This window comes from Elephantulus edwardii, unplaced genomic scaffold (assembly GCF_000299155.1).
Source record: "Elephantulus edwardii isolate Elephantulus edwardi_28Jun2011 unplaced genomic scaffold, EleEdw1.0 scaffold00079, whole genome shotgun sequence".
NCBI lineage: Eukaryota > Metazoa > Chordata > Mammalia > Macroscelidea > Macroscelididae > Elephantulus > Elephantulus edwardii.
In genome coordinates this window covers 572,403-590,031 of record NW_006399829.1, presented here as the reverse complement: position 1 = coordinate 590,031, position 17,629 = coordinate 572,403, and the positions used below count along the sequence as shown (strand labels likewise).

General features: G+C 37.4%; 1 protein-coding gene and 1 pseudogene across 2 annotated transcripts in view; one reads left to right on the top strand and one right to left on the bottom strand.

Annotated features, from left to right (window-relative positions):
* The window catches only part of NUP155 (nucleoporin 155kDa), an 81,298-nt gene that overhangs the window by 52,212 nt on the left and 11,457 nt on the right, over positions 1 to 17,629 (top strand). The window contains exons 21-29 of one of the 2 annotated variants that reach the window (XM_006889534.1): positions 2,636 to 2,733; positions 4,430 to 4,560; positions 6,797 to 6,988; positions 7,624 to 7,762; positions 8,147 to 8,282; positions 11,362 to 11,515; positions 11,676 to 11,780; positions 12,484 to 12,638; positions 16,509 to 16,638. In XM_006889534.1, coding sequence (XP_006889596.1) covers positions 2,636 to 2,733; positions 4,430 to 4,560; positions 6,797 to 6,988; positions 7,624 to 7,762; positions 8,147 to 8,282; positions 11,362 to 11,515; positions 11,676 to 11,780; positions 12,484 to 12,638; positions 16,509 to 16,638 — 1,240 coding nt within the window. The remainder of the gene's footprint in view (positions 1 to 2,635; positions 2,734 to 4,429; positions 4,561 to 6,796; positions 6,989 to 7,623; positions 7,763 to 8,146; positions 8,283 to 11,361; positions 11,516 to 11,675; positions 11,781 to 12,483; positions 12,639 to 16,508; positions 16,639 to 17,629) is intronic. The other variant, XM_006889535.1, reaches the window with a different exon arrangement.
* Positions 8,972 to 11,047, bottom strand: LOC102874047 (annotated as a pseudogene).

The window sequence follows — 17,629 nt, the reverse complement described above, 5'->3', positions numbered from 1 at the left end:
ATACTTTCGAGAGAGCTCTTTTAGAGTATTATCTCCTAAGAACAGTATACCAATTATTTCTTTTCAGCCTTTGGCACACTTCTTAACTTATATTTTAAAAAAGCATATAAACAGATTTTTGCTTCTCTTGTTTTAAATTAAGTTTTAGAGTCTTTTGTTTCTTTTCATGAAAGTTTAAACCATTCTCACTTTACTGAGATTATTCAAAGACTTAATCTTATTTTTACTGTATTCAATTTGTATTTTCTTGGGTTTTTCCCCCTATTCATGATTTTATTTTGATTTAATGAGTTACTTTTCTATCACTGATTTACAAGGCCTTTGTACAAGTTTTTTTCCTTTAGTGATTAGTTTTAAATTCTTTCGGTATGTGCATCACTCAGCATTAATAATTACAGTCTTTAATTTTTACTTCTTCCTCCTTTCTTTTTTTAAATCATGTAGAATTTTAGTTGCATGGTTTTTCTTTTCCCTAACATGTTTTCATACGCCAGTTCCAATTCATAATGACTGTAAAGGACAGAAGAAAATGGTCCCATAGGATTTTACAGGTTTCATTTTTTTAAAATAATAGCATTTTTTTAATATTTTAGGAGTGCACTGGTAACCTAGTGGTACAGTGGAGTTTACTATTTTATGAGAGCATTGGTAACCTAGTGGTACAGTGTTTAATGTTTAAAGAAAGTGCTTGTGACAAAGTGGTATGAGTTGCACTGAGAACCCAAAGGCAGGTAGTTTGAGTCTACCAGCTCCTCTGTGGGAGAAACATGGCCATTCTTCCCTCGTGCTGTTTAAAACCTATAAAAACCCACTGAAGGGCCAGCTATGAGTCGGTACCAACTAGACAGCACAAAACAACACCAGTAGGAAAGAAACTGTCCTGATAAATGGAGTTTTCTTACATTGCAGTATATGTATTTTGAACATGTAATCTTATTTGAGTGAAAACTTAACAAAGCTTTCCATTTAAGAATTTATACGTATTTTGTTTAGTAGTAGTAGTAGTTGCAATCCCCTCAATTTTTCCACTTCCCACTTTATCCTGGTTTCCTGTTTCCATTCATTTTTCCTGGCCCTTCATGCTTTCTGAAGTTTGCGTTTGACAAAAAGTGTTTTTTAAGCAACCATTTGATCTCGTATGGCTCACTGTTCTAAGGAGCGTATTTTTTTATTCCTTTTATAAATCTGTCTATTGTTTGTCTAAAAGGTGATCTCCAGAAGTAGGGTAAGTTCCAGTTTTGACAAGGTCCATTGTTGTTAGATGCTGTCAAGTCAACTGTGACTTGTAGAGACCCTTTGAACACAGCCCTATCCTGTGCGACCTCACCGTCTCTGATATACTTGAGCACTTTGTTACAATCTCTATGTTGGTTCATCCTGTTGAGGGCCTTTCATTTGCTGACTTTCCAGCTTTCCCAACATGATGTTCTTTTCCACTACTAACAACATGCCAACTTGACCACTAACAGCCTGAGCTCTCCTAACAGCATTCCCAAACAATGAGAACCAAAACTTTACTTAAAGAGCACTCTGTTTGCACTTTCTCCAAGCCATGTTTGTTTGTCCTTTGGGCAGTCCATAGGAAAGTCATTACTCTTCTCCAACATCACAACTCAAAAACTTTGATTCTTCTATTTTTATCCAACTTTCAAACAACAACAATTCAGTGAAAAGACTGGTGTGAATCAGGTACACCTTAAAACTAACGTTCTTGCTCTTTAGTACTTTGGAGAGGTCCCTGACAGCAGATTTGCCCAATGCAATACACTTCCTGAGCTCCTGACTGCTAGTACCACGCTTGCTCATTTTGTGGATCCAAGTAAGATGAAACTGTTGACAGATTCCATCTTTTCTTCATCTGTCATGACATTGCTTATTGACCCAATGGTGATTTCCAGTCTGTCAGCCAGTGAGTCTGGTGTTTGTGATAATTTTTGTTTTACTCTACTTTGTCTAGGACTGTCTGATTGGGACCCTATCCCCATTCCTCTTGGCTGTCACCTTTCCCTTTCCCCAAAATTTCTAGTTAGTGATTTTCCCTCCTGCCTCTTTCTATTCCTAATAGCCATCAAAGAAGGTTTCTTACTTGTATAAATCTTTTCTTGGTGTTTATAAATGTAGTCTCATATAATATTGTCTTTCTGTGATTGACTTACTTAGTTCCATGTCCTCTAGGTTCAACCATATTGTAAAATGTTTCCTGGATTCATTATTCTCTAGCAGTGCAGTATTCCATCCTTTGTGTGTATCATAGTGTGTTTGTCCATTTATACATAATACATTATACATTTATACATAACAACAAACAACAACAGATCCATTGCAATGAACATCTGAGAGGAAAAGATTTTAGTTTATTACCGTTGCTTTGCAAGTTATTATTTCAGTGGTCTACAAAGGAAAAAAATGTATTTCAAACCTCTTGTCCTTCTATATAAAATTTCTAGAATAACCAAATTTATAAAGAGAAAAATAGGTTGCTAATTCAGTTACGGCTGGGAACGGACAATTTACAACTGGGTGGAAGGTATGAAAATGTTTTCTGATACATGATTTCATGTTTGAATTGTGTAGTTTAAGTTGTATGTCAGTGAAGCTGTTTTTTAAGAGACATCTTGTGAAATTTCTGTTTCAGTACTACTGCAAAGGTGCAACAGAGGCTGATGGGGTTCATGCGTCCTGAAAATGGCAATTCCCAGCAGATGCAGCAAGAGCTGCAGAGGAAGTTTCATGGTAAATGACTGCTTCTCGGTACTTAATGCACGTGATGTACATGAATGGAAGAATTTCTTTTAGTTGAACACAAAACAATTGATTTCTTCGAAAACCTAGTTTGTTATGATAAATGTTTTTGTTAAAATGTTATCATTAGAAAAATGGAAGTGTGAATATTAAAAAATCATTCAAGATGGTGATAAATCAAACTTTCTTCTTTTTTATTTATTCCCATAACTATTTCATCTCATCAGGTTTTTTCTCCTTATTGCACAGAATTCCTCAACTTTTCCTTATTGTCAGTTTTTCTTCTAAATTCTTTTGTCTTCTGTTGTGTGACATATACTGGCTGGTAGGCCTTTCCTAATTAAAACCAGTCATATAGCACTGCAATCCCAGAGATATGTGGTTCGAATCCACCAGATACTCTGCTGGAGAAGGAGGGGCAATCTCCTCCTGTACTAATCAGATTCAATTTGACGGTACACACACACACACACATATAAAATAAATATATAAAGCCAGTCATGTGCTTTTCATTCAGGCTAATCTCTTCCCTTTCTACTAGCTCTGGTTACCTTTCCACCATTTTTAACTTTTTCCTCCACCTCAGAACTTGAGGGAGTTCTGGTGGCCTAATGCGTATAAAGTTGTACTGGCAACCCAGTGGTTCGAATGTCCCAGCTCTTTCTTATGAACAGTTTCCTCCTGTGTGATTTACAACCTCTGAAAAACTGCTGGAGAGTCAGCTCTACCTTGGTTCTGATTCAGCAGCAATGAGAGGATGCTAATTAATACTTCCATTGGCAGTGGTGTTAGGAGTGTGCCATCAAGTGGACTATGACTCATAGCGACCCTATGAACGACAGATCTCACGGAATGCTGTCCTATCCTGTGCCATCCTCATCATCCCTGACACAGTTGAACTCATTGCTCTAGTCCCATTGTCAGTCCATCTGCTTGAGAGTCTTCCTCTCATCGTCAGCCCATCACTGCCTCTGCCAACAGCATACCGAAAGTGTACTAGACAAAACTTTTGTCATCCTTGCCCCCAAGGAGCACTCTGGCTTCACCTTCTCTAAGACATGTACTTCAGTAAGGTCTTTGAATCCTGACAATTCCAGGTGCTAGTGAGAATTTCTGTAAAGGTGTATGTATGAATTATTGGTTGTTTTTTGTGTGCTTTTGAGTCAGAACCTACCCATAGCTGACCCTCAAGCGGGTATTCAGAAATAATAAGTCACATGAGAGGAGATTGCCCATTAATTTTACAACTCATGGTAATGATATTTGATATCTCCCCTTCTTTAGTGATAGTCTGCAGAGCATCCCATTATTGAGTTGCCTTCCCTTTATCCGTCTTATATATGTGCCTGTTATCTGTTTACTAATTTTTATTCACTTCTGCCTTCCTTCTTATCCCTGATAATTATTCAGAAAACTATTTAGTCTGTGAGTTCAACCATTCCTTAGAAAAGTAAGTTGCTTTTGTAAAACAAGCTGTAAATTGTTAGGAAGAGCAATATTTTTAGTATTTATCTGAACACAAAATAAATTCTTAAAAATACAAACATGAATACATCAGCTGTCAGCATGGTCATCTAGGGTGGAGAGACAGTAGAGAAGGAAAAGGGAATTGTATAGGATTTTGTTTTTATTGACATAATTTTTTAAAACATTAAGAACAATTAAAATATAATTTTTTTGTCATTAGAAGCGCAACTGAGTGAAAAAATTTCACTTCAAGGAATTCAGCAACTGGTTCGAAAATCATACCAGGCTCTGGCTTTATGGAAACTTCTGTGTGAACATCAATTCACTGTCATTGTAGGAGAACTTCAGAAGGTAGGAATTCTTTTTTAAAAAAAATTTACTGATACACTTTTTCTTCTCTGCTTGTTTACACTGGAGTTGATGAGGGAGTTCTTTTGGTAAGCATTTAGGCTGTGATGATCATGTTATAGGTTGATTGCACAAAAATGTGGTAACTTGAGAAACCTGATTTCAGAGCTACAAGTTTGTACAGTAAATGAGAAATTTATGTTGGTATGCAAATTAATGTGTACACTATTAGGCATTTCTAAAAGAGTCAGTTGTAACCTTTGTTTGAGCCACAGATCCCTTTGTGGTCACGTGAAAATTTTCTAGGAAACTCTAGTGGCTTAGTGAAGACTGAACTGCACTGACAACACAAATGTATGAAGTTCAAATCCACCATACCTGGGAGAAAGATGGACAGTCTCCTCTCATGCCATATATTGCCTCTGAAAGTCCACCAGAGAGGGTCAGCTATGGGTTGTTCTAACTCAACTGTACTCAACAGTAACAAGTACTGAATATTTTTTTAATAATTTTTCTTAATTTTAATGAAAGTTTACAGAGACTAAGGGTTTCCATTCATTAATTTTTGCACTTTTCTCCCTGCCCACCCCATCCCCCCCCCAATTCTCTCTTCTCTTTAACGAGTAAAAGAAAAATTCTTTCATTGTTATACAGTCCCTCTCCCCAAGTCCACTCCACTGTGCAGCCTTCATTCTGGACTCCTGTCATGACAATATTACTCAATCATATATCCCTTTTAAACAGTTCTCTCCCTCATCTGTTTCATTGTACATAATTTATCCCATCTTTCTCAGTCTCCCCCCAGCCCCGATGTTGGTCCCATTTTACAACAGTGGGAGTATGCAGTATTTGTCCTTTTGTGACTGAGATATTTCACTCTACATAATGTCCTCCAGGGTCGCCCATTTTGATAATATTTTATGAGTTCCTTGTTTTTCAATGCAGCATAGTATTCCATTGTGTGAATATACCAGCGCTTCTCTATCCATTCATTTGTTGATGGGCATTTAGGTTATTTCCAACTCTTTGCTTTTGTCAGCAAAGCCTTGATAAACATGGGTGTGTATAAACAGTGATTTTCTTTTTTTAAAAAAAGAACAGTGATTTTCTAAATCCAATTCCTTCACCATTTATTAGCTGCAGTTCTGTGAAAAACAACTTTCCCTTACCAACTAGGATTATTTGGTTACCCTGAAATGCTTAATTCATTACTATTAAGTTCAGAATTAGTAGTAGTAAATCCTCAGCCCTCCTTTTCTATTAGACATAGGAGTAGTTTTTCTTCATGTCAATGAGTAATGATTTTTTGTTTTATTGGATAAGAAATGTGAGTTTATTTTTAGACATCTTGTAAGCATCCTTTCTTATATAAGTGAAAGGAGTGAAAAATAAAGATAAGCCCAAATATATAAACACTGATTGGATATTTGCTGAAATTTAGGTAGAATGGCATGATAGTGTAATAATTTACTTTGTTCTTTTGGCAGTCCATATTCCTTGTTTATTGAGAGGCATGGACTCTTCTGTTCTCTTTATTCATTGTTCAGTGTATCTTTCACGTGTATCTGAAGCAATGGAAATTACCTCAGCATGTGTTAGGCATGTCTTGGTATTTAAACCAAGATCCCTCCTCTTTAATACCATAAAGAGGAGTTCTTTGGCATCATATTTTCCCATGACATTTGATTCCTTAGCTGCTCTTTCTATGAATGTTGATTGTGGATGCTCGAGTTAATTTGTTATCGGCTCTCTCCCCTGCTTAGTTTCCCTGTGATTTTAATATACTTTCTGTTAGTTGTTGTTTTGTGCCATTCAGTCAGAACTGACTCATGGCTGCGCCTCCAGTGGGTTTTGAGAGGCTATAAATTGAATGGGAAGAGGTTGTCCATCTTTTCTCCTGCAGAGCATCTGGTGGATTCCAACTCTGTGTCTTCATGTTGGTAGAATAACTTGATAGCGACTAGGCCACCATAGCACAGGATAGGATACAGTTCACATCTCTTGTTCAAATGGTAGCTATGAGTCATACTTCATTCAACCAGTACTTAACAACAACAGTAAAATTAAATCTGTGACAACTTTTCTTTTCTTCTTTTATCATGATATTATTCATTGATCAAGTTGTAAAGTTTTTTGTTTTAATTTGTAGGCTAAGTTATTAAAGATAGTTCGTTCTATGTAAATGTAATGTTATTTTTTTCTTTTATAATGAATTTTTTTCTCTCCCTCACATTCCTAGGAATTCCAGGAGCAGTTGAAGATCACCACCTTCAAAGATCTGGTAATCAGGGACAAAGAACTGACAGGAGCATTAATTGCTTCTCTTATTAACTGCTACATCAGAGATAATGCTGCTGTTGATGGTATTAGTTTACATTTACAAGATATCTGCCCTCTTCTATATAGCACGGATGATGCAATTTGTTCTAAGGTATGGTATTATTGATTTAAATGATCTTACAGAAATTATCTCCGTATGATGAAAGGAATGTAGAATGAGGATGAGGAACCTCATTCTTTTACTTAATGTATGACACTAGGTGGGTCTCTTTACCCTCTTGACATTAGATTCTTCATGATCTCTTAAAATGCATGTGTACCCTTGCGTTTTTCATAATTGTAAATTAAGATCATGAACTTTTACAGTGTTTCTAATTAAAAGAAAAGGATTAATCTTATCTTAGCAACTAAAGGGGGAAAGGTCACTAAAACTTCAAATATGTAATGGATTAGACTTAATGGGGCAATTTTTATTGATCCTTTCCTACAGGTGGAAAAATTAAAAAATCATGGACTGTCTGCCGACCCATAATGTATTGACTAGGCAAGAGATTTACCAGACAAAACATGTCTTGCTTAACATATATGTGAGAGGAATTAAGAATAGCTAGGAATTTTTGGTCAAAAACTTTTCTGCCTAAAATTAAGAAGAAGTAAGTTTGTAGAGTTGTTCTTATTTTTTAATGGTAATAACTCACATATAAATTTAGACATAGAATAAAAATAATGTTGACAGTATTGTCTGTCTGCTCTTAATATTTTTTTTAAACTCTTTTCTACTGCTAGGCAAATGAACTGCTTCAACGTTCCCGACAAGTTCAAAATAAAATTGAAAAGGAAAGAATGTTAAGAGAATCATTAAAGGAGTATCAGAAAATCAGCAATCAAGTGGACCTTTCTAATGTTTGTGCTCAGTATAGACAAGGTAAGAAGATTCTATCTTTTTAATGCAAAGGACAAATGACACCATCTTAAAAATTATTTATATCAACTGAGACATATTATAGACGAAAGAAATGTTAATGTGAGTATAATATTTAAGTGAAGATTTCTCCCTCCTTACAGAGGAGTGATTTTAAGTATAAAAATGTTTTCTTATGAAGAAAGTATTTAGTAGTTGACTTTTTTGTATGTTTGAACCAGCTACTTTAGCACAGTCATTAGAAGTATTTTAGGTATTAATGATACTAGAATGACTTATGTATAGTAGAGGAATAGTAGCCTCAACCAGTGCTTTTACATGCAGGGTAAGGAACGCTGCATCCGGCTTGGTGGTAAACGGTAAATTCTTGCTTTTCTTTCCCGTTAGTGCGTTTTTATGAGGGTGTGGTGGAGCTGTCTCTCACTGCTGCTGAGAAAAAAGATCCTCAGGGGCTTGGACTTCATTTCTATAAGCATGGAGAGCCAGAAGAAGACCTGGTGGGACTTCAGGCTTTCCAAGAAAGGTACATTTTATTACTTTAGCACGTCATTAGTTTTCTAAAAAATTATTCTAATTAATAATTTTGCTTGTTTTTAAATATTCAGCATTTTATGTAAAAAAGGAAAAGGGGGGGGAACCCCATCACAATCATGAATAATGTTTCTATTAGAGGCCCTCTTGATTCTCCACAACAAAACTGAGTATGTTCACAAAGGGTTCCCATTAGTTCAGTCTTAAACAACTGTCTTTTACTTAAGAAAGAAAAAAAAAAATTTAAAAAACTCCAAACATTCCACACTACCACTTAACTTATTTTAATGGATTCCCCCACCCCACCCCCAATTGTAAAAAATAATGAAGTACAGGCAAGGGATAATCACAGTATTGTGGTCAGCATTATAAATACGGAATTAGACATTTAATCCAGTTTTTCTGGTTTAAAGGATAAAACTGCCTAGCCATGTACAGCTACTGAGTGCTTGAAATGTGGCTAGGCCAAATCAGGATATGATTAATCATAAACACGCACATAGCATTTTGAAGACTTAGTACAATAAAAGAATGTAAAATAATAAAAACACCAAAACTGGTGGTCTATGCCCTCTGGGGGTCTCATCTAAAAGAGCTGGTCTGTGTGTTTCTAGCAGTGCTCACCTTTATCCATTTTCCTGGGCCGTTCATGTGTGCATCTTTGTCCTCCCATCTGTTCAATCAAAGTCCTGGTGGGCCCTCAGGACTTTGGTCTTCCTTCCCTAGGTCTTCCTTCACCAGAGCCACCTCCATCCCCCAGCCACCACAGAAGCTACCTCTGTCGCCACCAGGGCCACCTCTGCCATGGTTACCACCTGGGAGTGGGAAGGGTGGCAGGAGGACACCTTCAGGCTTGGGGACCTTACACTGGTTGCACTTGGTTCACTAGGTGAAGGTCTGGTTTCCACAACCTGAATTCAGGCACTGCCAGTCTCCAGCTCAGTGTTGGACATTTCCTCCTCCAGATAGGTTCACTTGGGATTCCTGGGGTCTTTGTGAGGCAAAGCCTACTCTGTCTACTCCACATAAGATCCATGGGTCCCGCAAGACCTCCTGGGTCCCCTGAACCTCTACAGAGAAGCGGCAGCATACCCCTGGCCTCACTGGGTGATATTCCACCTTGAGGGCTGTTCATGGGAAGCTTTTTCTGAGCTAAAGAGACAAAGCTTGCTCCCTTGGCAGTCAGGGTCTTCTTAGGGCATTAGCATCACCTTTGGGCTTCTCCATATCCTTGTTTAGATAGGTATGGATCATGGGTTGCCCAGTTCTCTTGTTCATCTTAACAACCCCACACTACTTAAATAAATTTTTCAGATAATCTAAAGTCACACTGTCATTTAATCCTCGCACATAAATCGTACTGTTGTCAGAGTCTTCATCTGGATCCACAAGGGGGCCTATACCAAGAGCTGGTCCTTCATCCATGGCTCCACCACGCTTAACTGAAGCCACTTCGCTCTGCAGCACCTGTTCCACCATGACCTCCTCTGCGCCCACCTCTACTCATGCCTCCACGATCGCATTTCCCTCTTCCCTTTCCCAGGTTATCAGAGCCACTCATTCTCTCCTGATCCTGAAAATCCTTCAGTCTCCTGTCCTTCAACACCCATGCTACTGGGGTGGTCCTGTTGAAATGAACACTGCTTGTGGCTGCTGCTCTTTTGGCTATATTGACTTGGAGCCTGGCAGTAGGATCCAGTTTGGGAAATGGGGGTTGGTGGTAACTAGTGAATATCTTCTGCCCATAGCTACTCTCCTGCCTGTAGCTGCTTGGCTGTCCATAGGTGGTGTGCTGAGAGGAACTACTCTGATCGTAGTTAGTTGGTTGTGAAGAGGAATAACTGGTAGGAGGGAGATGCGCTGACTGGCTGTGTGGGATACCTGCCAAGAACCTGGGAATAGCTATAGGTATTCTGTCCATATGCCATGCTGGGCTGGTTGTCACCTCCTGTGCTAGATTGAGGCTGGCTGGTCTCAGTGGGCTTGCTACCCTCTTGTGATCTTGTAGGATGGATAGGCAGGTGGAGTATGCTCTATAAATTGGGCTGCATAGGAGGCCTGGGAGGTGGTCACTGTAGCATTTGTTATATAAGCACCAGTGCTGTACCCCTGGACTGGCTGGCCGGATGCCTGGGCAGCAGTTGGAGTATTGTATGCAGTAGGAGGCTGTCAGAAGAAGTTGCATAGGCAGTCTGCTTATCAGTTCCATAACTTTGTTGCCCATATGCCTACGTGGTCTGTGCATATCTTTGAGTGGCTGGACAGTGTGGCAGTAATCGTCACAAATAGTATAGTTACAGAATGAAAAAAAATGCTCAAAAAACAAATCTTTTTCTTTTTATGTGTTAATTCACTCCCTTATGGCCTTGTCCTTTTGTATTTATAACGAAACTCTTCTCAAAGTCTCTCATTCATTCTGAAAGCATAAGCATTTTCTGGTTTGTGTTTTATTATTTTATTTTTTTACTGTGTTTTGAGTGAAAGTTTACAAAACAAATTTATCTTTTTTTCAACTTACTGTCCATGCACCTTTTGTTTTATAACATGTATGAATTATAAAACCTACCATGTCACCACACTCTTTGCACTTCTTTCCCCAAAGAAGTGAACTCTTGATTCCCTAAATTTTTCTGTCCTATCCCTTTCTGCATCCTGAACTCTATCTCTGGGTAGATACTCCTTTTGCTCTTATGTTGGCATTATTCTAGGGGGTGAGTGCTTCCCTGATGTTACTGTTCACCTTACTGGCTTGTCCATTGTTCAAATGAAAGTTAAGCTGCATGGTGAGTTTTAGTCCATGTTCAAAGGGTGAGTGAGGGCAAGAGGCTCCGCAGTACAATTGGTTTCTCTTGGATCAGTGAGCCCAGCCATTATTTGTGTTTTGTGTTTTGTTCTGCATTTTTGGAACTCTTATGTGGGATCTTCTGTGATCTCTTTTAGCGTTACATTATTTTAAAACCCCAAAACATGTATATTCTTCATAATAGTCTACAGAGTTTTATTATGTATTTAAATTTGATAGGAAAATAAATTATCAGATTAATGTAATTCTTTTTTCCACTCTTTTTCAGATTAAATAGTTATAAGTGCATTACAGACACACTGCAAGAACTGGTAAATCAAAGTAAGGCTGCTCCTCAGTCTCCCAGTGTACCCAAAAAACCTGGTCCTCCAGTGTTGTCATCTGACCCCAATATGTTGAGTAATGAAGAAGCAGGTCATCATGTAAGGAACCTAACACTATGTTTCTTTGTGTTAGTGGCCATAGTTCTCAGACGTTCCCACTGAGGATTATTGACTTCTTAGGAGGGGTTTATGAACCTAAGGGGCAATAATTGCCAGCATCAGAGCCTTCATGCTGACTTTCATCTTTTTTCCACTTTAGTTTGAACAAATGCTTAAATTGGCCCAGCGATCCAAAGATGAACTGTTTAGTGTTGCCCTTTATAACTGGCTGATACAAGCTGACCTTGCAGATAAGCTACTACAGGTAAGAAATTCTTTGTTCACCCTAGAAATGGTGTTTAGATTGTATATCATCAGTAGCATCATGTAATGAGTTAATTGCACTTACAGTTCAAGGGAATTCAGTGTCTTATCCTGTCCCTACAATTAGGTAGATATTCATGTAAAGCCAGTTAATTTGCCATCTTCCTGGTGAGGAAGATTCTATTTAGAAGTTGTTTTGTCGGGTGGGAGTCACTGTTTTTTATTAATTAGAAAGACTGATGTCTGTCTTTGCTATGTCAGCAAATCTCTTTAAGACTTTAGACATGTCATTTTACTATATTAAATCTCGGGTCTCTTGACTGAATACATAACATGTAATCATTTTGGTTATCTCATTAACGTCAGAATCTAGGGATCAATAGCTGTATTACCCAACTTTTTAAAAAGATTTTTTTATGTGAGCTCTTGTGGCCTAGTGGCAAAAAGCTGCACTGCAATCCTAGAGGTGCTCAGTTCAAATCCGCCAGATGCTCTGCTGAAGAAGGAGGGACAATCTCTTCCTGTCAGATCTGATTTGATGGTACACACTTTAAAAAATAATAATAATAAAATATTTTTTACTTATAATTTTTAATAAAACATGGCACATTGTATTTGTCTTTTTAAAACAAAAACATTTTATTTACTAAGTAAGAAGCAAGTAGGTGGTTAAAAACATTTCTGAATAAATGTATAATTTCCAGATTGCTTCTCCATTTCTGGAGCCTCATCTGGTCCGAATGACAAAGATTGATCAAAACAAAGTTCGTTATATGGACTTACTCTGGAGGTATTATGAGAAGAACAGAAGTTTTAGTAATGCTGCTCGTGTCTTGTCAAGGCTGGCTGATATGCATAGGTATGGAAAATTGTAATATTCTCAGAAGAAGAATTGCTAGCTGAATCTAGCTATATCCGCTTTAGGTTGCTGAGTTGCAAGCCGTCTTAGCTGGACCATGATTGTCAAACCTTGTTTTCTCTGTCCCTTTGCCTCTTTCACTCAAACCTCTAAATAAAATTCTTTGATCTCAAAAAATATTTTATGCAAACCAATATAAAATTTAAAAATTAAAACTATTCAGGCATGCATCTATGGAATTTGTTGATGCTTTTATCACAGTTTACAATTTTCTTTTTAATAATGGTTTGAAATGTATTTAAAACATATTTTTAGAGTATCTCCATTCAGATCATCTTCTCAATTGCTTTTTTTTTTAAAAAAAAAAAGGTTATATTGGTTTGCTCACAAAGTTTATATACATTGTGTTTCACACTGTTCTTCATACTGTGTTTCATACAATCATTCCCATGCATTGTTGTGTACTATCAAGTCTGAACCACCTCATAGCTGAACCCTCTGGTGTCTTTTCAGAGGCAGTTAATTGCATGGTGAGTAGATTGCCCATCCTTCTATCTCATTGTTTTTCCCATTTATTATGTTTTATAAAATCAATCACCATTGGACCTTGCCTATCACAACCTATCTTTTCAGGCTCTTGCTGGATCCTTCCCATTTCCTTTACCTCCTCCTTCTACCCACCAAACTGTACAACTCTGGTTTCACTCCTACCCATCCTCACCCCTCTACTGCCACCTTATTTCCCCTTTAGGTCCCCCATACATGTTTTACTAGTTATATTTCTATTTTTACAGTAATGGTCTTATGTAGTGTTTGTTCTTAGGTGACTGAGTTAGTTTATTCAGCATAATGCTCCCCATTCTCTCCCAAGTTGTGTAGTATTTTTCGAAACTGCTTCTGAGTGCTGCATAGTATTCCATTGTGTGAATGTACTATGGTTTCTCATTCTAATCTCTTATTTTAAACAAATAGCAGTTAGTAGTCGTAATTAAAAACAGGCTGCTTCTTGAGATCTATTAATTACAAAGTAATTTATTTCTTCTTTAGGGAGCGCTGGTCCATTGCTAACTCAAAGGCATAGCCTCTCTTGACTATGTGTGATGATTGTCTTAATTTAGATCTTTGGCATCTTATTTCTCTATTATTTTTGTCATTCGCCTCCTGGTTATAATTCTGTCTTCCTTTCATATATATCTTTGTAAACCATTTTTACAAGATTATTCAGGCATAAAATATTAGAGTATCTCTTGTGTGCCTATCATTTCTTATATAAATCTCTTCCTTTAATATTTATTTACTTTTTTCTTGTTTTAATACTTATTTTGTTCTTTTTAATAAAATGTTCAAAACTTCTTTCCCTTTTTCAGTTGCTTAAGTTCATTTCACAGACAACTTGATTTCCTCATATTTTCCATCTCCCTTGAGGTAGCTCTGTCCATATTTAGCTCTTAGCTTGTGTTCTTTTGTCAAATAAATTGCTTCTCCAGCTATTGCTTGCTTTCTCATTATTCTTTCTGTTTATATACATATGTATATGGACTGCACCAAATGAATTGACAAGCCGTCGAATGTTAAATTTTAAATAATTGCGCTTGTTTATTTTTAAAACTAGTAGTTAAAAACAAAGAAACAAAAAAACCCACGGTTCATGTTATTGTTGTTGTTTGGCACCATCAAATCAGGTACAACTTAAAACACCCTATGAATAACAGATTTGAACCCTGTTTTGTCCTGTGCCATCCTCTGTTATCTTTTACTCACTAGAGCCCCTTAACAGCAGTCACTGTGTCAATCCATCTGGTTGATGGTCTTGTTCTCTCTCACCAACCCTCCACCTTCCAAGTATGATGTCCTTCTCCAAAGAATAGTAGAGGTTTTTCAATTTCAACCTTTTTAGAAGTAGGGCTCCTAAATGTATAGACAGCACTCTGTGGTGAGTTTCACTGCAAACCAAAGACAGCGTCTCTCTGGCAGTGTGAACCCACCAGTGGCTCAGAAGTCTCCTCTAAGACAATTTATAGCCACTTCAAAACCAGCTGTAGAGTCACTTCAACTTGACAGCAGTGAGGTTTTTTGTTTTTAAATGTACAGTATTTTACATAAAATTTTTATAGTTGGCTAGTGCCTGTTAACTCATACTTCGGTGCTTTAAGAGAGCAAAAAGAGGGAGAAGAGTTGCTTTTCTTTTTGTTCTTTGAAGGGGGGAGGGAATATAGGAGCTCTATCTCTTCATCAACAAAAACCCAACTCATTGCCATCAGATCAGCACCAATTCCTAGCTGACCCTCCAGTGGGTTTCCAAGGGCTATAAATAGAGAACATTGCCCTTCTTTCTCTCATGGAACAGTATCAATGATCTAAGTCTGACAAAAGTGGGAGATTGGGAGGGTGTGAATGGAGCAACTCTCGAGGTAGATATGCTCTAGGACCTCTCTGTCAGTCAGGCAGGAGAAATATTTTGAGCATTTATTGTGTCCAGAACCCGTGATAAGCAGCAGTCAGCATTATAGATAGCATTTCTGCTTCCAAAAGAGGCACTTTCTAGTAAATGGACACTGAAAGTAAACTCAGATTATTTCAGATTCTGTGATAGAAAGTACCTACAAAGGTGATGTGTTGCCTCAGTTAGGAGGGGTCCAAGAACATGTTCTTCTGAGACTTGACAAGAAAGTGGGCAGCTTTGTAAGGAGCTAGAAAAAGTGTTTATTGCATACAGAATAGTGTTAGCAGAGGATCTCTCTTACAAGAATGCTTTCTGACCACAATTTGCCTGAGAAAAGTCGTAAATGATAAATAATGAACTAGTTTAAAAGTCCCTTAAATATCATATTTAAGATAGAGCCCATGTCTTACTGCAAGCATCTTGGGGATCTTGTTGTTGCTATGTACCATTGAGTTGAGGTTGACCCTTAGCTGACAGTCATGGATTTTCAGAGGCAGTAAATCACATAGGAGGAGACTGACCATTTTTCTCCTGTGGAGAATCCTCTGGTGGTTTCTAATTGCATACCTTTGTGTTGGCAGCACAGTTCTTCCCATTAAGCCACCAGAGCTCCTAGGATTATCCTAAAGATATTAAATAATAGTTTAAATTTAAGATAGTTAATACTCTTAAGGAACCTACTAATTGGACTTTTTCATGGTGTTTGGGGGGGGGTTTAAATTTTTCAAGGGTTTTATTTGTAATTTTTTTATTTTAATACTTTTAATGAACATTTACAGAGATTTTGGATTTCTGTTCATTCATTGCTTGTTCATTCATTGCTTCTGTTCATTCATTCACTTCTTCCACCCCCAGTTCACTCCTCTCTTTGAAAAGTAAAAGAAAAACTCCCTCCCTGGTACACAATCCCCCCCATACCCCTCCCACCACCACAAGTACATTCTACTATGCAACCTCAATTGTGGACTCTTGTGATAACCATAATACCCTATCATACATCGCTTTTAAATTACTCTCTCCCTCATCTGTTTCAGTGCAGTATACACAATTTATCCAGTTTTTCTCAGTCTTACCCCAACCCTGATACCAATCCCATTTTACAGCAGTGGCATCATGCAGTATTTGTCCTTTTGCGACTGAGATATTTCACTCAGCGTAATGTCCTCCAGGCTCACCCATTTTCAATAATATTGCATGAGTTCCTTGTTTTGCAATGCAGCGTAGTATTCCATTGTGTGAATATACCACAGCTTCTCTATCCATTCGTTTGTTGATGGGTGCCTGGGTTGTTTCCACCTCCTTGCTATTGTGAGTAAAGCCGTGATAAACATGGGTGTGCATACAGATTTTTCAAGTTTTAAGTGGACTTTTTGCTTGTTCCTTACGATTTTATATCACTAAAAAATAAGATATTTCTCTCCCAATAGCACAGAAATTTCACTTCAGCAGCGCCTAGAATACATTGCTCGAGCTATTCTTAGTGCCAAAAGTTCCACTGCCATTTCATCAATAGCTGCAGATGGTGAATTCCTTCATGAATTGGAAGAAAAAATGGAAGTAAGTGCTAACGACACTTAAACTATACCCACATTGAATCCACATAATTACTGTCTTTTCCTTTCACTCTTTGTCAAACAGTAGGTTGCTAGAGGTTATCATTAATTTCAGTTTTGCGTGTCTTTATTTCTTACTTAAACAGTATAACTTTTTAAAAAAAAATAAGGATATAAGCACTTGGGTCATAAAGATATTGCTTCAATTTAATGTGACATTTCTATGAGTTTATTCTAACAGTTCCAACACCAAATTAACAGTGTCACACTTTTTATTCTGTACATTAACCATATTGTTTAGGATCTACTAAACTGCCTTTAAGTTAGAGATCCCCAAAATATATGATGGTTCAAATACATTTACAAGAACAGTATTATCAGCTGGGTTTTATCCATGAGGTTGATTAGGGACCCTTTTCTAGCTCTACCATTTCCTAGAACCTTATCTTTATTTCATTTAGACAAAGGAAGTGCGGGAAAGATTTTCAGAAGTATACTTAAAATATTTTTGAAATACTCAAAATATTAAAAATTTTGCTGCTGAGCAAAAGGTCAGCATTTTCAATTCACCAGAGACTCCACATGATAACAGCCCTTGTGATCTGTTGTATCAAGATTAGGGTAGAAAACCGATGAGGCAGTTCTGTTCTGTCCTGTAGAATCTGTCACTGTGAGTTATGGTCAGAAAAATCACTGTCCACCTCCTTGCACCTTCCACTGGATAAAATGTAGTCCTGTGGCTGTACTGTCTTGAAAGGGATGCTGGGAAAGAGCATAGTAGATGTATGACTATAGTCGTGGGGGGAATGGATATTGATAAGCAGTGAGTTCTGCCACGGTGTGTGTCCTGTGAAATCTGTTATGTTATAATGAAAGTTTGCTGCTTTATTATGAGAAGAGTTTTCTACGTTGTCTTGATTTTGAGAAACTTAGATACTAGATGTTGTTCTTTCAAGGAGTGATTGATTTATCATAAACAAATCAAAACGTCTTTT